At 47.9% G+C, this 23,012-nt stretch overlaps 1 protein-coding gene across 1 annotated transcript in view; it reads right to left on the minus strand.

The window, feature by feature from the left end:
- Positions 1 to 4,309: 4,309 nt before the first annotated feature.
- LOC121272644 (kunitz-type protease inhibitor 2-like) overlaps positions 4,310 to 23,012 on the minus strand; it is a 39,654-nt gene continuing 20,951 nt past the window's right edge. The window contains exons 2-7 of the mRNA XM_041179338.1: positions 12,978 to 13,034; positions 11,191 to 11,361; positions 10,427 to 10,474; positions 9,004 to 9,174; positions 7,695 to 7,766; positions 4,310 to 5,364 (exon numbers count right to left, since the gene is read on the minus strand). Of these exons, the coding sequence (XP_041035272.1) occupies positions 5,201 to 5,364; positions 7,695 to 7,766; positions 9,004 to 9,174; positions 10,427 to 10,474; positions 11,191 to 11,361; positions 12,978 to 13,034 (683 nt within the window). The 3' untranslated portion in view covers positions 4,310 to 5,200. The remainder of the gene's footprint in view (positions 5,365 to 7,694; positions 7,767 to 9,003; positions 9,175 to 10,426; positions 10,475 to 11,190; positions 11,362 to 12,977; positions 13,035 to 23,012) is intronic.

The following is a 23,012-nucleotide window of genomic DNA, read 5'->3' on the forward strand; positions in this document are numbered from 1 at the left end:
AGCCCTTCGAGCCTGCTCTGCCATTCAATACGATCATGGTGATGTAGCTGGTATCCTGAGACTGTGACCCCTCGTTCTAGACGCACCCCCCCCCACCCCACCCCAACCCCCCAGCCAGAGGAAGCATTATCCCTGCATCCAGTCTGTCCATCCCTGTCAGATTTTTATAGGTTTCAATGAGATCCCCTCTCATTCTTCTAAACTCCAGTGAATACAGGCCTAGTCGACCCAATCTCTCCTCATACAATAATCCCGCCATCCCAGGAATCAGTCTGGGGAACCTCCGCGGCGCTCTCTCTATGGCAAGTATATCCTCTCTTAGGTAAGGAGACTAAAACTGCACACACTGCTCCAGGTGTGGTCTCACCAAGGCCCTGTACAGGTTCCTACATTTAACTTTTTTAAAAAATCACTCAATAGTGTTTTACCGAGTTTTCAATCTGGTTTTATAATATATAGAGAGTGGGAGGAGGGAGAGATGGTTGGTATTCCACAGAATTTCACATTATAGAGTTCCTTAACCAAAAACGTATCGAAAGCGACCACCTGTCACCACAGAGTCCGAGGTGGAGGGGCTGGGGGTGGGGGAATGAGGGAGTGGGAGTTGGGGGCTCCTAAGTCCCACTTGAGCACATAATCCATATTTAGCTTGCCAGCTCTGGTTGGAGGCAATCCTGGAGATTTGATCACATGATATTCTGATCATGTGATATCTGCAAATGTTCCGGCATTTACCTCCCAGAGCTTTGGATGTCAGGAACTTTGCTCCTGGTTTCATACCAGCGACTGTAGCTCGAAAGTTTCGACAGAAGCTGGAAGCCACTCATTAGCAGCCAAGGCAGCAACAAAGAGGAGAAGAGGAGGTGGGAGGAACTTCTATCCAAACATTAACCAACTGTTAAGACAAAAGCAAAATACTGCAGATGCTGGAAATCGGAAACACAAACAAAGTTCTGGAAACTCAGCAGGTCCGACAGTGTCTGTGGAGAGAGAGACAGAGTTAACATTGAGTCCGTATGACTCCTCTTCAGAGCCAACATTAACCAACAGTAACTCATTGAAATGGCACTAATAATTCTACTCTCCAGGCCAGACAGCAACCCACAGGTATTGCCATAAACTTTACTGACCCAAACCTCTGTTACCAATATCCTATCCCACGCAGAGTCTCTCACTCACTCTGCTCCTTGCTGACCCTACAACGGCTCCCAGTCCACAACTTTTTTATCCTTGTGTTCAGATCCCTCCATGGGCTCACCCTCCTTTCCATCTCCATAGCTTCCTCCAGCCCTTCAACCGCAAGCCCACCGCCCACTGCCCCCCTCCAATTCTGGGCTTGAGGATCCCAGATTCCCATCGCTCTACCGTTGGCAGCCATGTCTACTTTCTCTCTCATTCCCTTGCTAAGCCATCGCACTGTCTAAAACCACCCAGTTATAAAAGCTTCCCTCAACAGTTGTTAAAACTGCATCGATAAACTGCTGCTGCCAATCAGAGTGCATCAGCCTGGAAACAATGTGTTTTCAGGTGCAGGTTCCCTGCAGACAATGTAATAACTTCATGAAACAGGAAATCAAACAGTTCGAGCTGCACTGACACCCATGGAGGGAACTCTCTCTCTGGCTGGGATCTAGTCCAATTTTACTGAGAAGCTAACTCTACCCAAGTCATGTGAAGGAAGCCAATCACATTCACAGGAACAATGTGCCTATCAGCCTTGAAAAACTTGCAGCACAAGACAGGCTTCACGATTGGTGCAGAGAATAAAGAGACCACTGCAATGATCAAAGGCTACAGCTTCTTAAACAGGGCAATAGTGAGACCACATCTAGAGTACTGTGTACAGTATTGGTCTCCTTACTTAAGGAAGGATGTAAATGTGTTAGAAGCAGTTCAGAGAAGGTTTACCAGACTAATAGCACGAATGGGCAGGTTGTCTAATGAGGAAAGGCAGGACAGGTTAGACTTGTATCCGCTGGAATTTAGAAGAGTAAGAGGCGACTTGATTGAAACATATAAGATCCTGAGGGATCTTGACAGGGTGGATGTGGAAGGAATGACTCCTCTTGTGAGAGAATCTAGAACTGGGGTCACTGTTTAAAAATAAGGGGAGATGAGGAGAAATATTCTCTGAAGGTTGAGAGTCTTTGGAACTCTCTTCCTCAAAAGGCAGTGGAAGCAGTGTCTTTGAATATTTTTAAGGCAGAGCTGGATAGATTCTTGATTAACAAGGGGGTGAAAGGTTATCGGGAGTAGGCAGGAATGCGGGATTGATCGGAGGAGCAGACTCGAGGGGCTTAGTGACCTACTTGTATGTTCGAATTTTTAAAAGACCAAACAGCAAAAGTTCTGAAAAGATTTTATTAAAAGTACATCACAAAACAAAATCAAGTTTGACATTTCCCAATCACCTGAGTATTAACCCTACACATTAGAGCTTATTTGAAAGTCATAATCACATACACACACCGCAGCGTGAGAATTCCCTACAGAGATCCTGTGTTCTCGTCTCCCCCTATTTCCAGTTCTCAGTCATTGTAATAATTTCATCACATCTAAGAGCAGGAAAATCAAAATCCCGTTTCGTTAACGATTCATTTGTAAGATTACAAACACAACGGAGAGGATTTTTAAAAATACATATAAAGTCGCAAGAAGATTGATATTAAAAAAAAACGAAACTGAGGACAAATCCCAACTAAAGGATTACCGACTGGAACTGTCACACAAAGTTATTCCAGGTGTGTTTACCCGAACCACTGCATTCGCTTTCCCGATTTGGGAACAGATACAAACTATGTGGGATGGGTGGGGTGGGTTGGTGGAGTTGGGCGGTGGGGGGGGGGGGGGGGGGGGGGGGGGGGGGGGGGGGGGGGGGGGGGGGGGGGGGGGGGAATGGAGGGAAGGAAGAAGGGGAATGGGGGAAGGGGAAATCTGACAGCAAATGAAGATTTCACACACAGTGCTGATCCCAAACCACAAACTCCTATAGTTTATATACAAGTCTGCAGCAAGAGTAAGGTTGGAAAATTCTCCTGTGGGGGAAGTAAGGTCATTCTTTGATTTATTCCACTGGATGTTCCATTTAGGGATGATATTTATATTTAAAAGAAATCATTCTTAAATTTTTCAAACCACTGACCACCTGCACTTCCCAACATCATATAAACCTTACACCAAGAGAAGAGCAGCTGCCAGGAAAAATCCAACAGCAGAATAAGGGTCAAAACATTCGACAAACTGGGAGGGGGGGGTTACCCTCAGTTTGGAGGGATTTAAAGATTGATTTGGGAGGGAGATTCACAGGCATGAGTGTGGCCACTGTAAGAGGAGACACAGGACACAGCATACCCACAGCTTTCTCTCCCTCTCTCGAAAGCTCAGGCATCATACCTGGACTGCAAACAGATGGGCACTCACTATAGCACAAGTGTTGGGTTATCAGCACTTGGATCCCATATGACAACCAAGGAGGACATCTAATGTTAGCACCAAGAGAGGAGGATGTGGGATGGTTGAAGGCTTACTGCAACTCTTAACACATGGTTTCATTGAAAAATGCCGATACAGATGTGGCACCGAGGATCAGTGCGTATTACTGAGTACTGGAGACAAAATGGAAATCAAAATATTCCAATTTTACACTTCACTTGCAAATGTCACACCTTCAAACACTTGGCAAATTTTCATAATTAACTCGAGTTGGATTGAGAACTAACAGTGTTGACCTGGGTTGGAAGGTTAGAGCTCTCGTGAAGGACTGAAATCAGTCATTATTAAACTAGCATAAAATGGGGGGGGGAAAAAGTCTCATCTCTCGAGTGTTTCAGCTGCAGTAATGTACCATCCTCTCAGTGCAGGTCAAGTGAGGGTTGAAGCATTTTTGATTTGAAGTTACTTAGCGACTCTTTGAGGGTTGTCTAGTTCCTACAATTGGCCTCTTTCTTTCCCCACGGTCCCCAATACAAGGAATGAATAAACGGGCATGGATTTGAAAGTTGACCCAAGTTCCGACAACGAGCAATATCAGGAAAATTTCACCTTCCCCCAGCAGAGGGTCGATAAAGATGAAAGGATTATAGGCTGTGGGGGTCACGCCCAGAAACCTCACTAATGGCACAAGTTACATTCTCAGTTAAGGGTTAAAACCATTTATGGCATCATATCTCCAAACATGGATTACAGGCTAAAACAAAAACAGAATTACCTGGAAAAACTCAGGTCTGGCAGCATCGGCGGAGAAGAAAAGACTTGACGTTTCGAGTCCTCATGACCCTTCGACAGGGTCATGAGGACTCGAAACGTCAACTCTTTTCTTCTCCGCCGATGCTGCCAGACCTGCTGAGTTTTTCCAGGTAATTCTGTTTTTGTTTTGGATTTCCAGCATCCGCAGTTTTTTGTTTTTATCTATGGATTAGAGGCTACGTTGGACAGTGCCTCAGTTCCTCATACACTGTAGAAGATTTGGTCCGAGAATCGAGGTATTATTCTGCTGCGATGAGAGTTAATTATGGCAATTTAAATGAAACCAATGCAAAAGCATTCTTCAGTAAACCAATTCTATAATTAATGAGTTCTATGAATAACGAGTAAAGGCAACAAGTATCTAATTGTTAATATTCTTCCAAACACTCCCAGAGATAGTGCAGCCCTATCAATAGTTTAATATTAGCTTGGTCTCCTTGCACCTTGTGTAATGTAATGTATATATTAGTGTCAACATTTTAAAAGAAACAATAAAGCCTCCAGGGATTCCACTGAGTTGAAGGGCCTGGTCTCTTTATCTCACAAGCCTAAAAAGGATTGGGAGGGGCACACCAGATCCCTCCAAAGAAATGTAAATTCAAACCCAATTAGCTCCTCAGTCAGGTGCAATATCACACGAACCCCAGTCTGAGAGGGCGCAAGTTATAGTGTGTCTCTCTCTCTCTCTCTCTCTCTCTATACCTGCAGGGACAGCGAGAGAGTTCCAGTTTTCTTCCACAGGCCAGCTAATTATTGACAAAGCAGCCAGTTAGTTCCTTGCAAAGTGTACCCTTCATCAAAACAGATTAAACTAGAAAGATTAGAATGGAAACAGGGAAGGGTTTATGAATCAATTAGAGAAAAGTTCTCTGTTGTGAAATGCTGAAGACAAGATACATGTGGGTTTTTTGCCACACACGCTGCAGATTTGGTTTTTTAAAGAGTGAAGTTCAATTTAAAGGTTCTGAACCGTGTTGATAAGAGTCTCCTTGTCTTCCCCACGTGGAGCACGCTGATAGGAGATAGTTTGCTCCGTCTTTGAGAGTCTGACTATGAAGTAGATGACTCCCCCCAGCAGGATGAGGATGCAGATCGACAGTAGGACCACCAACAAGATTGCTGTTAAAACAAGGGGTGGGGGAAGGAAAAGAGCTCTGATTGTAACCATCAACAACAGCTTGTGCTCAAATACTTAACTATTCCATTATTTAATTATTCAGTTATTTAGGTATTCAATTATTCAATCCATTAAAAACACCATTTCTAGCATCTCACCGTTCTCCAACATCAAGTCTAATTATTCCACCCCAGCAGTAAATGAAGTCCAGTCATTTAAGCTGCTTTCCCGACACCAGCTCCCAACAGGACTCTTTCTCCCCGGTGTATCTCACATTCCCAGTTGCCTCACGGACAGTACAGCACAGAAACAGGCCAGTCTGGTCCACGCTGGTGTTTATGCACCACACAGGCCTCGTCCCACCCTAACAACATAGTTTATCTAGCTGGCTACAGACAGCAGCGCTCAGTGATGGGCTGGACAGCAATGGACACACCAACTGTCAGCAGCTTAGGAGGTCAGTTCTTTGTGGCCTTCGTCTAGAATATTCCGTTGGTGGAGCTCGTGAACAGTGAGCTTGAGTTTACAAATCTCCATCCACTTCTTGAGTTGGGCTCGTTTCTTAAAAGGGCAGAATCAGTTACATGTGACTGTACAAGGTCACTGAGTTTAGTTGGTGTTTTATGCAATGTTTGCAGTCTCTGAAAACGTGTTGACTGTAAATCTCGCTGGAATCTGCTTTTAACTCTGATGCTCCTTTTTGACCACTCCCCACTCCTACACATTGCTAACAGAGCGCCTGTTATAACCATGTTGAGGATCAGTAATTCTTTCCCCCGTGTCCCTTGCTCCTGTAGGAGATTAACTTCCCCCAGAAACAGAGTGCTCAGCATCTGGAAGATGCTGCAGAACATGGGGATGGGAATTATTTTGAATTTTGTCCATCCGGTTCCCTCCTTATGTTCGAGGAGTACAAAACGGACTAGTCACCCCAGCCCTTACACACACACACACACACACACACACACACACACCCCTCTTCATGAAAACTGGCTGCATTGGCCTAACCTCCCATCACAGAAATCAGAACCACCCCCCCCCCCCCCCACCACCTCCACCTCTTCAACCGGAGTCCAGTTTATAATGAATCTCAACCACAGTAATGTTACAAACATTCTGATGATGTGAAATGGCCACTAGCCTGAATGACAGGAAATAATCATGCAATAGCATTGCGGTTATGTTACTGGCTAGAAATCTTGAAGTGTGAGTTCAAATCCCGCGATGACAGCTGGGAGGGACTTAAACTCAAATTACTTTGATCTGAAAAGCTGGGACCAGTAATGGTGACAAGGAAGCTACCAAACTAATTTTCAAAAAAAATAAAAAACTGGTTCGCTAACCTCCTTTGTAGAAGGAAATCTGCCTTCCTTACCTGGTCTGGCCTACATGTGACTCCAGACCCATGGCAATGTGGCTGACTCTTACTTGCCCTCTGCAGCCACTCAGTTCTATTCAAGAAGGCAGCTCATCACCACCTTCCCAAGGGGCAATTAGGGATGGGCAATAAATACTGGCCCAGCCAGCGAAGCCTGCATCCCATTAATGAATAAATAAACAAACAAACAAATAAAAGAAACCACTCTACATAGAGAGGAGGCCCAGTTGAAGTGTACCCACTAAAAGTAGCGGCCAAACAGGAATATTTACCCAGTGTAACCCCAACTTGGCATAAAAGCCATTTCTTCTCAAAAGAATGGTCCAACAAACTGAATTGTTGATCTTCACACTTAAACGCACACTGAAGTAATGACTGTCTACAGCCTTCCCCTGACAGTCTGCTCATTCAGCACTCTTCCTTGCCACCTGACCATGTCCCATCTTTCATTAATGAAGCTCGCCCATCTACAAAGGGCCTCAAAAAGCCTCCACGCAATCCCATAGCTCCCTCCTGGAACGTGCTCCACAGCGTCCAATCTGACGACAGCCCCATCTCTCGATGACGCACCTCCTGGTTGCTGATGCTTGCAGTCGGCCGTGAGAAAATCTGGGCAACCCTCAGCCAATCGAGGGCAGATCAGGGAAGGGCGGGTAATCACCGACTCCACGAGGAAGAGCTCAAATTGTGACTGTGGCCAGCCAAGCCAGACCAGCGCCCAAATACTGAGCTCTGCCCTGACAGGTCCATTCATGGTGGCATCACCACCATTCACGTTGTGTCAGTCAAAGCCATTGAAAGGATTGTTAAGCTCGACGTTGAATTACAACTGCTTCCCCAGACATATAAATAAAAAAAACAGGTGACCACCCTCCATTTTAGTCCCAGCACTTTAAAATAAATGCAATCCTTAAAGTAAACAGAAGCCCCTGTGTTGGTCACAGTATATTTTACCAGAAACATGGTGACCAGAAACAGGATGGAGTTGTTCATCAAAGTGCCCACCATCAACCATCTTCCAATCATCTGCAAAGGAACAAGTTGAGAGAGAGAGTTCATCATGTCTTAGGTCACATTGGAACATCAAGGTTATCGTAGAATTCAACCTCCAACCAGAACCTTCCCTTTAGATTCAGTCCTAATCTGTTACGGTGTGAGTCATGGCTCTGTGGGTGACAATCTCGTGTCTGACTCAGATGTTGTGGGTTCGAGCCCCACTCCAGTGTCTTGAGCCCAAAACCTAGGTGGACTCTCCCCATGCGGTGTCAACGCTTCTACCACGCTCCCCCCCCCCACCCCACTGAGGGGCAATGCCAACAGAGCGCTGCAACCTACCGCTCCCACACGAGAGGCAATGCCAACAGAGGGCAATGCCTCCCAGAGGAGCAATGCTGGAGCACCTCACCCCCACCCCTCAAGAAGCAATGCCAATGGAGGGGCAATGCCAATGGAGGGGCACCTTGTCCTCACCCACCACCGCCTCCCCCCCCACCGAGGGGCAATGGAGCACCACATGCCCCCACAAGAGGCAATGCCAATGCAGTGCCACCATGTGCAACCCCCCCTCCTCCCACAAAAGGCAGTGGAGCACTCCCTCAGCACTCAGCTGAGGCTTTAAACCGAGGGATCTTGCTGTGCGTAGCTTGATTGCCCGTTTTCTGCATTACAACAGCGGCTACACATCAAAAAGCATTTCATTGGCTGTGAAGTGCTTTGGGATGTACAGAGGGTGCGAAAGGCGCTACAGAAATGCAAGTGTTCAGAATGGACTGGCTAAGGATGGCAGGTTTTCTTCAGGTCTTATCAGCTTTCCCGGTCATTATTTCCTAGGAACATCTAGCAAATTAGGAAATTTATTGAATTTTGAATTTTCCAAAGTAGGATTTCAGCTCAACATCCCAGTGCTTCCAAGTCAGTATCGAAACTACCAGGTTACCATGGGAACACCGCCACCTACAAGTTCCCCTCCCAGCCACTCACCATCCTGACTTGGAAACATATCGGCCGTTCCTTCACTGTCACTGGGTCAAAATCCTGGAACTCCCTCCCTAACAGCACTGTGGGTGTACCTACACCACAGGGACTGCAGCGGCTCAAGAAGGCAGCTCACCACCACCTTCTCAAGGGGCAATTAGGGATAGGTAATAAATGCTGGCCCAGCCAGTGACACCCACATCCCAAAAAAAAAAAGAATTTTTAAAAAAATTCCTCCTTTAGGAGACTCCAAATACACAAATTTCATTGCTAGAAGGGTCCTACGCACCTGTCTTACCCAAACACCTGGCCAAGCACTCAGCTTCACTCTCGTAATTGTTCTTGTTCCCACCACACCCTCCGTAGGTGAACCGGCCACAGGTCTGGCTTTGGGGATTGTAATACCAGCGTGGGAAAGAAGCACGGCAGTGACCAGTCACAGCCAGAGCGTAGCAGTAATCTATAAGGAACGTTAGAAAGCAGTCATTATAAAACAAACATGGGAGCCTATTCCACCAAACAACATTAGAATAAAAAGCAAGGAACGCTGGAAACTCTCAGCCAGTCAGGCAGTGTCCAAGGAGAGAGAGAGAGAGAGAGAGACAGAGTTAACGTATCGGGTCAATGAGCTTTCATCTTAACGAGATCATGGCTGATCTGTGGTCTACCCCCAGCCACTCAACTCAGCTCTCGTCTCCTTCAATACCTGTGCAGTCACGCCTACAGGAGCATCTTCCTTTAGCGAACGGCACAAGTCGTGAGGAGGAGTTAAGCTCAGAGGGCTGGAAGGTTCCAGACTGGAATCGTAGAATGATTATAGCACAGGAGGCCATTTGGCCCATTGAGTCCATGCTGGTTCTCTGCAAGAGCAGCTCACCCAGTCCCACTCCCCCACCTTCACCCTGTAACCCTGCAAATTCTCTCTTTATCCAGTTATCAAATTCTCCAATTCTGCTCTAAAAGCCTCCATTGAATCTGCCCTCCAACTCTCAGGCAGCACATTCCAGATCCTGACCACTCGCTGCATTAAGAAGGTTTATCCTCATGCTGCCCCCTGCTTCTTTTGCCAATCATCTTAAATTGATGTCTGCTGGTTCTCAACCCCATCTACGCTCTACAGACCCCCCTCACGATTTTGAAAACCTCAAATCTCCTCCCAACCTTCTCCTCGCCGAGTACAGCCCCAGCTTCTCCAATCTATCCAGGCGGAGACCCTCATCCCTGGAGCCACTTTTGGGAATCTTTCCCTGCACCTTCTGTAATGCCTTCACATCCTCGCTAAAAAGGTGCAGCGCCCAGAACTGGACACAATCCTCCAATCCTCTCTCTCGTGTGATCCACTTATCCTTAGTCAGGGTGAGCACCGAGAGGCAAGGAGTGGATACCCCAGAAAGCCAGGGTTATCACGACCAGCTGCACAAGACCCTTCAACAAAGACAGACAGTGGGTCTCCGGTGGGGTGGGGGTGGGGGGGAAAAGAGAATCCCAAATCCCACTTTGAAGAGTTCACCAGGAAAACCCACACGATCATTGCGGTGAGTCTGTCAACAGCCTCTGAAACGTATTAACGAACCAAAAAGTAAGCACGTGATTGACAGACAGGCATCCGGTGATCTTGTAGATCCCACAAAGCATTTGCTGGTCTCTGGAAGTCTGGACTCATTTAAGAAACTCTTGTTTTCAAATGTTCTCAATCATGGTGTCTGCCTTACCTTCATCGTCAGCCTGGAGTTGGAGTTTCAGTGGCTCTGGGACAAACTCTGCAAAAAGAACACAGGCAGCCGCTTTACCCCAGCATTCAACAACCCCTGCATTTATATATCGTCTTTAACTCAGCAAAACATCTCAAGAGGCTCCACAGCAGCGTCACCAAATGAGATGACCTCCAGCCACATTGCGGGGGGGGGGAAAAATATTAGGACAGGTGATCAAAGGTTCGGTCAAACAAATAGGTTTTAAGGAGCAACTTAAAGGGGAAGTGAAAGATGTGGAGAGGTTCAGGGAAGGAATTCCCGAGTTTGAAGGCCCGGTCGCCAATGGTGGGATGATGAAAATGGATGATGCCAGGATTAGAGGAGGAGAAGGAGGAGTGCAGAGATCAGAGGGCTGCAGAGCTGGAGAAGACGACAGAGGTAGGGAGGGGCAAGGGGTTTGGAGGGACTTGAGCACAAGGATCAGAGTGCTGAATTTGAGGCATTGCTGGGCTGGGAGGCAATGTGAGTGAGCGAGCGCAGGGCTGAAGGGTGAACAGGATTTGGAGCGTGTTTAGGACAGGGTCAGCAGAGTTTCGGATCACATTAAGTTAGGAGGGTGGAAAACAGGAAGCAGGCCGGGAGAGCACAGGAATAACAGTCTGGATATGGGACGAGGGTTTCTACAGCTGATAAGCTGAGGTAGGGGTGAGAGTGAGAAATACTACAGACGGGGTGGTCTTGGTGATGGAGTGGGGGCACGGTGTCTCAAGGGGCAGACTCACTCTTCTGTCCAGCACAGGTAGCCAGACATTTCTCTTTACTCTTGTAGTTGTTCTTGTTGCCACGGCAGCCTCCATAAATGAACAGTTGGCAGGTTTGTGTCTGTGTGTCGAAATACCAGCGAGGGATCGCAGCTTTGCAGTCGCCGACTTTCTTGGGTGCGTTACATTGTTCTGCAAGATGCACATGGCAGCATTAACATTACTTAACTGCCGTACACAAGAGCCTTTCTAGACTTGCCCCACCAGGTGACTCACTTCAGGATATCCTACCAGACAAAACCAGCTACTGTCTTTATTTTTAACCTTCGCTTCGTTCCAAACCGCACTGTCAACAGTGCGTTGGCAGGGAGAGACTCTGTCTGCACACACTGGAGTCAGACAAAGGGAATGGCTTTACTGTTGCCGCTCTCCACATTAATCCCTCAACCGCTTCCGCTAAAATCAGATCATCTGGTCACTGGCACATTCTTGCTTGTGGGATCTCGCTGTGCACAAATTGGCTGCTACCTCACAACTCTAGTGACTATAGTTCAAAAAAAAGTGCTTCACTGGCTGTAAAACACTTTGGTGTCAGTGGTGCCACAGAAATGCAAATCTCGCTTTTTTTTAAAAAAAAATAAAGCTCGCTTAATTACTGTAAGTATTTAGTTAATACCAAATCAGATGAGAGAATGAGTCTCTGGGGTCGTCACAGTGGTTTGGAGGGATGGGGGGGGGGGGGGGTGGTGGGTGGTAAAACGTGGCGGATGCTGGCGATAGGGTCACTGTGAGGCCCAGAGTACGAGGGGCGTTGCAGAGCAATGAACTCGGGGTGGGGGGGAGTGCAGCATCTGGGCACCAGCAAGCAAAAAAAAAACCAACAGCCTTTCAGGCAATAAAGCGAACGAGGAGGAACAGCTCATACTGTTTGCGTTTCGTTTCTTTACACACACTTTATTTCCCTTTGGGGAACATTGGGGAAGTGCTGGGAGGCCGATTACTAACCCACCTCCACCACAACATGAACACTCTGAAGGAGGGTCATACGGACTTGTAACATTGACGCTGGTTTCTCTCCCTGCAGATGCTGCTGAGCTCTTCCAGCGCTTTGTGTGTGTGCGTTTTGTTTCACGAACGTTCCTTCCGTGGCCAACCAGTCCTGGAGTGGGGCCCGAACCCAGAGTTTCGGGCTCAGAGGCAGGGACTGGGGTGTAACTGGCTAAGCCCCAGGCCTCCTGGAATGATTCACTGAAACACTTGGGTGCACGGAGAGATATAGGGACTGGGAACAGTGACTATGTGCTCCAGTTGGCCAGACTGACCTGGGTCACAGCCCAGTCAGCATCCCCCCACACATCCTGATTTAATGCAATTAACTCAACTTTGGCCTCAGTTCTGTCGAAGGGTCATGAGGACTCGAAACGTCAACTCTTTTCTTCTCCGCCGATGCTGCCAGACCTGCTGAGTTTTTCCAGGTAATTCTGTTTTTGTTTTGGCCTCAGTCCAGCCTGTCCTAGACAATTCTTTAATGGTTAGAGGTCATCAGAGGACTCAGCATCTGACGAAACCCAGGATTGCTCATTGCTAATCACAATGATCCAAAATATGCAAATTAACCTCAGCCGAAGTTCATTTTAAATGTCACAACCTTGAGAGAGCTGGAGGAAGATAGTTTGCATTGTTAGAGGCAACGTTATCCAGTTTCCTCTCAGTAGTATCACTTCCAGCAGCTCCTACTCCCCCATTTAAAAATTAAATCATTCAAATAACAGAACAAAAACATCGCACAACGAGCTCCAGACACCTACCATTGTCCTGAGAACCAGATTCCGGGTGTTCAGTCAGGCTGGCGTAACCATCTTGCACTGGAATGTAGGGGGAAAAAATAAATCAAACCAGTTTCTTTCCAACATACCTTTACTCCTCCAGCACATAGTCCTTAAAACTGCATTAGTGCACTGTGCTGGGGAAACTATTAAACTGGCTCTCTCCCTTCACCCTCACTACCCCACCTCTCCGCATTCTACATTCTCCCTTCTCTACTGAAGGTGTTAAAAGCAAAGAATCCAAAACAAAAACAGAAACAGAAATACCTGGAAAAACGCAGCAGGTCTGGCAGCATCGGCAGCGAGGAACACAGTTAACGTTTCGAGTCCGAATGACCCTTCGACAGAACTCAAAGTGCTCTTCTCCGCCGATGCTGCCAGACCTGCTGAGTTTTTCCAGGTATTTCTGTTTCTACTGAAGGTGTCCCCTCCTTCACTGGTGTCCTGGTTCATGAAAACTAGCTGGCTCAAGGTGGGCGTATCAACATCAACTTGCGTTTATTTGGCACCTTAGTAAAACATCCCAAGTTGCTTCACAACATCTGACAGCAGGTTTTTAAAGAGGCTGCTTAAAAGGAGAGGGTGGAGGAGAGGTTTTAGGTAGGGAATTCTAGGGCTTCGGGTCTGATTGCCAATGGCGAAGAATTAATATAGAGTATGTACGTGTGGCCAGAATTGGAAGGGCGCAGAGATCTCATGGGGTTGTAGGGACTGGAGAACATTACAGAGACTGTAGAGGGATTTGAAAGCACAGAGGAGAAGTTTAAGAATTGGGCCATTGCTGAACCAGGAGCCAATGGGTGATGGGGATAGAGGCAGTTGTGTTTTGGATGAGTTCAAGTAGTTTTGGGGCGGAGGGGGGGGGAGCTTTGAGGACAACCAGGAGAACATTGGAATAGTCAAGTGTAGAGTAACAAAGCCATGGATAAGCTTTCAGCAGCTGAGCTGAGGTTTGGGCAGAAGGGATAACGTAGCATCATCCCAGCCAAACAAGAGCTTTCACACAATAATATCACCTTTTACCAACCTATTTGAGAACAGGATACCAGAGCCAGGAGCAGAAAGAACCAACATCTGCACTTCCAGGAGCCGCGAAACACTTCAAATGAACTATATCCCCGAGTCTAACACACTGTCCCTTACTAGCTTTGCAGTAAGCGTCATCAGATTTATCTAAACATCGGGTCATCCCACCACACAACAGTTTACACATAGAGACACACAGCAGCCATCGGCACACTTAAACTCGCTTTCTGAACATGGTTTTGAACAGTCTGCAAATGCAAAAAGGGCAGTGAGAAGGGAAACAAAGCAAAATTTTGTTACCATCACATCAATTGATCGGGCTCCATCAGGCCATGTTAGCTTATCCTTAAAGAGCACTTATAACAGTGTGAAAACATACCAAGGCTCTGCACAGGAACATTATCAGATAATGTTTCACATTGAGCCATGTAAAGGAGATATTGGGACAGCTTACCAAAGGTTTGGTCAAAGAGGTAAGTTTTAAGGAGTGTGCTAAAAGCTTAGGGCTGGAGGCACAGCTGTCAGTGACAGGATTGTTAAAGCGGGGATGCACTCAAGGCCAGAATTGGAGGAACTCAGAGGTCTCAGATGGTTGTGGGGCTGAAAGAGATTACAGAGGTAGGGAGGGGCAGGTCCACAGAGAGGTGTTAAAACCAGCTGGGGAGCTCCGGATAATCCATCCCCATTGAACAGGTCAACCTAGTTACTTCCCAAGCAAAGGTCAGGTTAGCCTTTTAGAAACTGTATTCAACATCGCCAACCACAAACTCAGCTTGCAACCTGGAACTGAAGAGTTGGGTTACTCTGGGTGGTCATATTCACAATCACTTTGCTACATATTGCTTGCAGAGCTCTAGTGAAATAAATAGAAGCTCAACTAGGGCGTTAATTTACAAAAAATAGTTTCAAATTAGTCTAATGTATCCTTCGGACTCTCTATGCTCCTACTGGAGACTGGCACTGCATTGATCAATGGTGCTAAAAAAGAAAAGGAGAGAAATCATTTTGAGACGATGAACATTGCGCTCATTTAGTTTAAAATTTCACACTGGGCACTCATTAATCTACAGATGTCACCCTCACGCTTCATAAATTGTTGCGTTAATATTTCCAATGTCAACAGTCACAAACACAGCTGCTGAATTTGGCCACTAGGGAGATTTGAAACAAGGTCTTTGAAATCTCTCTCCCAAGTCTTAATTATTAACAACGTCCTTATGTTACTTTCCTGACAAACAAACAAAGATGATAGGCCACCACTTATTTCACAACACTCAAACCTGCAAACAAAACTTAAATCCCTATAGCACCTTTCAGGGCCTCAGAGCCATGTCAATGTGCTTTACAGCCAATGAAGTACTTTTGAAGTGTAGTCTCTGCTGTAATGTACAAAATGGTGCAGCCAATTTGCACACAGCAAGCTCCCACAAACAGCAGTGAAGTAGATCTGTTTCAGTGGTCTTGGTTGAGGGATAAATATTGGTCTGGACACAGAGGAGAATTCAGAGGTTGCTGCACATCAATGCACTGTACACGTCAGCCTAGATTTCTGTGCTCAAGCATCTGGAGTGGGACTTGAACCCATGACCTTCTGACTCTGAGGAGGAAGTGTGGCCAGCTGAGCTAAAGGTGACATTGCAAGCCACTATATTCTAACAAGCAACCCACTTCCATGCAAACAAAGATCAAGCTGCTCGAAAATCAGACACACATTTTAATTTGTAATCCACGTTCAGTGAAAGACATGATCTGTAGTGACCAGAACACACACTTTCACAAACCACAATCCATCCATTAACCAAACCGCACTGAATTTATTGTCAAGAGATCATTTTATTAGCAAATTCTCTGTTTTGAGGGATAGGTGCCTCATTTGCAATGCTACAATTGGTGTTATCGTGTATCAGCCATGCTCAGTGGACAACAGACTCAAAAGCAAGTCCCACTCCAGAGGCTTGAGCCCACAAACCAGGTCGACTGAGGGGGTGCTGCACTGTCACAGGTGCTGTCTTTCGATGAGACATCAAACTGAGGTCCTGTCTGCTCTCTAGGGTGGATGTAAGATAACCCATGGCCCCTATTCGGAGGAGGAAGGTTTGGGGGGGTGGGGGGGGGGGAAGAAGAAGAGGAGTCCACCCTGCTGTCCTGACCAACGTTTATGCCTCAGTCAAGATAATAAAACAGACCAGCGATTCATTCATTATCACATCGCTGCTATGTAGGATCTTGCTGTGCGCAAATTGGCTGCTGCGTTTCTTCCATAACAACAGTGGCTGCACTTCCAATAAGCACTTCCTGGGCTGTCAAGCACTTTGGGAATGCCCGGAGGTCCTGGAACGTTCTGCGGACATTCCAAGTCTTTTATTCCTCCGCTGCTTCATTTGTTACGGGGCCTCAGGAATCAACTCCTTCCAGCCGAATCAATCCTAGACAGGATCCCACTGGATCACACAAAGGTAATCCAGTCCAGCACTGGCCGAGGATTAAGTCATCAACATTTATGACAGAGGAGGAGCCCATTCAGCCTGATGTCACTGTGCTGCCTCTTCTGGGGGAGCTGTCGCTCTTTATGTTGCACTTTTTTTTTGGTCCATAATCCTGTAAATTCCTCATGCTTAAACCCAACTCCCTTTTAAGTTATTGATGGAATCGCTTCTTTTCAGGCCGAGCACTCCAAATCCCAGCAGCTCGCTGAGTAAATACATTTCCCCTCATCTTCCCTTGAGGTCTCAGACCTGTACTTCTCAAATCTCTGCCCACTGGTTATGACCCACTCAGTAGCTTTTCCCTCAACCTGCTCTACCGAAACCTCTCGTAGTCTCATAAATCTCGATTGCTGCTCCTCACCAGCTAAGGAAGCTGCAACATAAGCTCCCAGAGCCACTGGGAGAAAGCTCTCGTTCAGCTAAATGCAGAGCCCAGGAACCCACCACAACTCAAATCTTTCAGATTTCATTTGCCGCGATCTCCACCCAGCACATGGGGTCACAGGTATAGTGACCCCATCGCAACTCTTCAAACAGTCCTCTTCACTCTTAAAGTTGTTCCCAATGGCCATGCAGCCTCCATAAACAAACAGTTGGCAAGTCTTGTTAGTATTATCATAATACCACCTTGGAATTAAAGCAAGACATGGGCCAGTCTTCGGTGGACTCGAGCAATCTATTAAAAATTAAAATTCATAACATGTTACTTTTGGCCCTAATTAGCATTAGCCAGTGTGACAACTTCATTGAACAGGTCAAAGCTTAAAATAAAAAGGTGGTAAAGTTATAAACTTCTGACCTTGGTGTATGTCCAGGTGGATGTAACCTAGAGGGTGCATTATTGGTGGCTGATGGTCACTCAGTGGTGGGGGTAGCGGAGTGGCAGTCACATCCACAGGTCAAGGTGTCACAGGACACTCTCGGCCCAGCGGGTCAGCATTTTCACCTCAGTCAGAAGGTTGCTGGCCCCACTCCAAAGACCTGAGCCCCACCATCTGGGCTGATGTTCACTATGCAGTACTGAGGGAGTGCTACTGAGTCAGAGGTACCACCTTTCAGAAGGGACATATAACAGCCCTCTCAGGTGGATGGAAACAATCTCTCGGCACCATTTCAAAGACGACCCAGGGAGTTCACCCACATTCTGGACAATATTTATCCCTCAACAAACATCACACAAAAAAACAGATTATCGGGCCTTTATCACATTGCTGTTGGTGGGATCTTACTGTGCACAAATTGGCTTTTTAAAAATTCATTCACGGGATGTGGGCATCACTGGCTGGGCCAGCATTTATTGCCCATACCTAATTGCCCCTTGAGAAGGTGGTGGTGAGCTGCCTTCTTGAACTGCTGCAGTCCATGTGGTGTAGGTACACCCACAGTGCTGTTAGGGAGGGAGTTCCAGGATTTTGACCCAGCGACAGTGAAGGAACGGCCGATATATTCCCAAGTCAGGATGGTGAGTGACTTGGAGGGGAACTTCCAGGTGGTGGTGTTCCCATCTATCTGCTGCCCTTGTCCTTCTAGATGGTAGTGGTCGTGGGTTTGGAAGGTGGTGTCGAAGGAGCCTTGGTGAGTTGCTGCAGTGCATCTTGTAGATGGTACACACACTGCTGCTACTGTGCATTGGTGGGGGAGGGAGTGAATGTTTGTGGATGGGGTGCCAATCAAGCGGCTGCTTGTCCTGGACGGTGTCGAGCTTCTTGAGCTGCACTCATCACAGGCAAGTGGGGAGTATTCCATCACACTCCTGACTTGTGCCTTGTAGATAGTAGACAGGCTTTTGGGGGAGGGGGGGGGGGGGGGGTTCAGGAGGTGAGTTACTCGTCACATGATTCCTAGCCTCTGGCCTGCTCTTGTAGGCACAGTATTTCTGCCTCGAGCACTCTTTTAGGCAGAGAGTCCCAGACTCCCATCGCCCTCTGGGTGAAAATGTTTCTCTTAAACCCCCTTCTAATCTCTTCCCAGCTCCACAGACTGTCAAAGGGCATCACCTCTGACTTCTCAATTCACATACCCTCGAGTCAAAGATAAAACATCATCCCTTGTTTGAGGGGGAATTTTAAAGGCGAGAGAGGTGGGGGGGGTGGTGGTGGAAAAGAGTTGAGCAAGAGACAGAGCCAGATTGAGAGGGAACACAGTTCCCTTAACTCCACACCAGGACGAAGATGAGCTGAATGACTCCAAGTGCTTTCTACCTTGGAGTACCTGTGACTGAAGAGCTGTTGTTCTCACTCCCACCTCCTGGCCACCACCCATGGCTCACTGGGTAACATTATCACCTCCAAGTCAGGAAGGCTGGAGCACCGAACGCAAACTGACATTCCGGTACACACAGAGAGAGCACTAAGGAAGCACCTCAGGATATTACAATATTAAAAAGGTGCTGTATAAATACAAGATGCTACCACTTCCTATTACCCTGTGTATTCAATTCAATTTGCACAGATTGTCCCAGGGACATCTGAACAGCCAATTCAAGTGCTTCACGTTAGGAGGAAGGCTAAAGACATCAGGAGAGGGTGCAGAGAAGGTTCGAGTGTATGGTTCTGGAGATGAGGGACTTTGAGAAGCTGGGGCTGTTTTCCTTGAAGAGAAGGTTGAGAGGAGATTTGATCGAGGTGTTCAAAATCATGAGGGGTCTGGGCAGGGTAGATAGGGAGAAACCGTTCCCATTGGTGGAAGGATCGAGAACCAGAGGATGCCAGTTTAAGGCGATTAGCACAAGAAGCAATAGAGACCGGAGGAAAAACATATGCAGCAAGTGGTTAGGATCTGAACGCACTGCTTCTAAAAGAAAGTTAAAAAAATTTGCAGGGCGGGAGTAGAACTGGGCGAGTCAGCACAGATATGATGGGCCAAATGGCCCCCTGTGCTAAAACCTATCTATGCTAAGGCTCAAGAGAGGAAAGGCCACTGTGTCCCTCCTGCCAGGTATACTGAGGGATCAGACACCAGGTAAAACCCCTCAGACTGCATACACCAGAGAACGTTCGACATGATTTGGAAATGAACATTGTAACTATAACCAAGTCTAGTGAGGAACCTCACGTGCTGTGTTCAAAGAAACTGAACTGCAATGCACATTAGGTCATGTTAAATCTGAATTGTTTTAATATTCTTTTACCAATTTTATGAAGTACATTTTTGGAAAAGAATTCTATGATTCTGGGATATTATTAGTAAAATCATGACTCTCATACCTAGTTTAGGCATCATACTTTGAAGAGAATAGAAACAAGGAGGAGGCCATTCAGCCCCTTGAGCATGCTCTGCCATTTAATAAGATCATGGCTGATCTGATAGTCACCTCAAATCTGCATCCCACCCACCCCCGATAACCTTTCATCCCCTGCTTACCAAGAATCTATCTCGCTCTGCCTTAAAAATATTCAGACTCTGCTCCCACCGCCTTTTCAGGAAGAGAGTTCCAAAGGCTTACGACTCAGTGAAAAAAATTTGTCTCATCTCCGTCTTAAATGGGCGAAAACTTATTTTTAAACAGTGACCCCTAGTTCTAGGTTCTCCCACAAGAGGAAACATCATCTCCATATCCACCCTGTCAAAACCTCTCAGGATCTTAAAGGCTTCAATTAAGAAAAAGGAAAAAGCCTCTTAATATGCGAGGTGACTCCAAAATCTTAAAGTCACGCTCGTTATTTACAGCCGATTACCACAAAATAAACCTATGAGGTATTTTGTTTTTACAAAAACAAACAGAAATGGGTCATCCCTTCCTACTGGTCAATGCCCATACTTATGCACACTCTAGCCAAGCCTCCTCCCAACTCTAGTCACCTCTTCCCAACCCGTAATTGGATTCTCCTTCGTATACAAGTCTAAAGTTTCCTCTTAAATCCCTCAATGTTACCAGCTTCACCCAGCCCAAGTGGCAGCAAATTCCACATTCTTGGCTCTCTCTGCTCAAGTGAATACCTTTCTTGATGATGTTGGCTGGTTGGCTTCTATTTATTCCAAACTCAAACACAAAGTGGAGAGGATTTTCCTGCGTCAATGGGCTTCATCGCTTTGGAGGCCCTCTCCGGGTCTATTTGTCAAGTTTGCTGCTTTCAGCTCGAATGAGGGTCGCCAACTCTAGCTGGATGTATTCCAGGAGCATTTAATCACATGAGCTGCAGCTGCCCCTGTCCCCCCCTCCAAGGTCACCCTTGCAGAGCCCCATCTTTCCACACCAACTGGACTTTTCCCTCACCTCACTGGACAATTCCTCGCTGTCAGACAAAGCTTTTTCCTCCCCTTCTTTTAAAAAAGCTATACATTTATTGAAGTTTAAACCTCTCTCAGGATTTTGCTCCCAGCAAGAGATCTGGAGATTAATCTTCCAATATTTGCAGATTCCAGGCAATCCTGGAGGGGTGGCAACTATAACCCCAGGTTAGGGCAAGGGAGGCAGTGTAAAATATGTTGCAATGATAGACTGGTTCGATGGTAAAATCAGTTACAATGCCACTGGCTCCATCATCCACTGGCTGTAGTGACCTATAGATAAGAGAGTGTCATAGTGAGTCTGCATGTGTGTAGAAATATGTGCCCCACAGTTGGCAGCACTCAAAGGCTGGACTTGTCATGTAATAGCAGCTTTAAATCATCATTAAGATGAGGAAGAGCAAAGGTAAACACTTCACAAAGACTTGTAAGTGGTCACCATTAAAACCAGTAAAAAAACTAATCAATCAATCAACTAGTCAATCAAAGGCTATAAATCAAAAAAAAAAATAATTTGACCAATTTGAACCCTATGATTTAAAAGGAGCTTAGTCACGGACTCCACAATTCACAAACCTGTTTAGCAACATAATACAATGTGATCACGTGTAATCATTAATTTCATGACCTAGAACAGAGAGTCTCTCAGGGGTGAATTGCCTCTAGCAGCTCCTGTTCATACCCCAGACATACATTTACAAGATGCATTGCGATGAAGGGCAACATCATGATACAGGTTACACAATGTGGAGAAGACACAGGACTGCATATGCAATAAGAAACAACTACATTAAGTGCCATCATTCAGCTCTGAAGAAGAGTCATACGGACTCGAAACGTTAACTGTTTCTCTCTCCACAGACGCTGACAGACCCGCTGAGCTTTCCCAGCATTTTCTGTTTTTATTTCAGATTTCCAGCATCTGCAGTAATTTTGCTTTTACATTAACTGCCAAGTCTACAATATTCTATTGTTCCACAAATAGCATTTATAGGAACACTGCCCTTTCAATAAGTAACTTTTATGGGACCGATCAGTGACTGGAATTTCCTCAACTACACTGACATCACCATAAACATTGACAGTGTCTCCCAGTCACGGTGAGAACACAAAGGTGAGGCAAGGGAGTGCAATAAATAATAGGTTACAAGAAGGACAGAGAGAGAGCGAGAGCGAGAGAGCGGGGCAGAGCGCGAGCGAGAGAGCGGGGCGAGAGCGCGAGCGAGAGAGCGGGGCGAGAGCGCGAGCGAGAGAGCGGGCGAGAGCGCGAGCGAGAGAGCGGGGCGAGAGCGCGAGCGAGAGAGCGGGGCGAGAGCGCGAGCGAGAGAGCGGGGCGAGAGCGCGAGCGAGAGAGCGGGGCGAGAGCGCGAGCGAGAGAGCGGGGCGAGAGCGCGAGCGAGAGAGCGGGGCGAGAGCGCGAGCGAGAGAGCGGGGCGAGAGCGCGAGCGAGAGAGCGGGGCGAGAGCGCGAGCGAGAGAGCGGGGCGAGAGCGCGAGCGAGAGAGCGGGGCGAGAGCGCGAGCGAGAGAGCGGGCGAGAGCGCGAGCGAGAGAGCGGGGCGAGAGCGCGAGCGAGAGAGCGGGGCGAGAGCGCGAGCGAGAGAGCGGGGCGAGAGCGCGAGCGAGAGAGCGGGGCGAGAGCGCGAGCGAGAGAGCGGGGCGAGAGCGCGAGCGAGAGAGCGGGGCGAGAGCGCGAGCGAGAGAGCGGGGCGAGAGCGCGAGCGAGAGAGCGGGGCGAGAGCGCGAGCGAGAGAGCGGGGCGAGAGCGCGAGCGAGAGAGCGGGGCGAGAGCGCGAGCGAGAGAGCGGGGCGAGAGCGCGAGCGAGAGAGCGGGGCGAGAGCGCGAGCGAGAGAGCGGGGCGAGAGCGCGAGCGAGAGAGCGGGGCGAGAGCGCGAGCGCGGGGGAGGGCGAGAGCGCGAGCGCGGGGGAGGGCGAGAGCGCGAGCGCGGGGAGGGCGAGAGCGCAGCGCGGGCGGGCGAGAGCGAGCGCGGGGAGCGAGAGCGCGAGCGCGGGGGAGGGCGAGAGCGCGAGCGCGGGGGAGGGCGAGAGCGCGAGCGCGGGGGAGGGCGAGAGCGCGAGCGCGGGGGAGGGCGAGAGCGCGAGCGCGGGGAGGGGCGAGAGCGCGAGCGCGGGGGAGGGCGAGAGCGCGAGCGCGGGGGAGGGCGAGAGCGCGAGCGCGGGGGAGGCGAGAGCGCGAGCGCGGGGGAGGGCGAGAGCGCGAGCGCGGGGGAGGGCGAGAGCGCGAGCGCGGGGGAGGGCGAGAGCGCGAGCGCGGG

Source organism: Carcharodon carcharias, chromosome 34 (assembly GCF_017639515.1).
Source record: "Carcharodon carcharias isolate sCarCar2 chromosome 34, sCarCar2.pri, whole genome shotgun sequence".
Lineage (NCBI taxonomy): Eukaryota > Metazoa > Chordata > Chondrichthyes > Lamniformes > Lamnidae > Carcharodon > Carcharodon carcharias.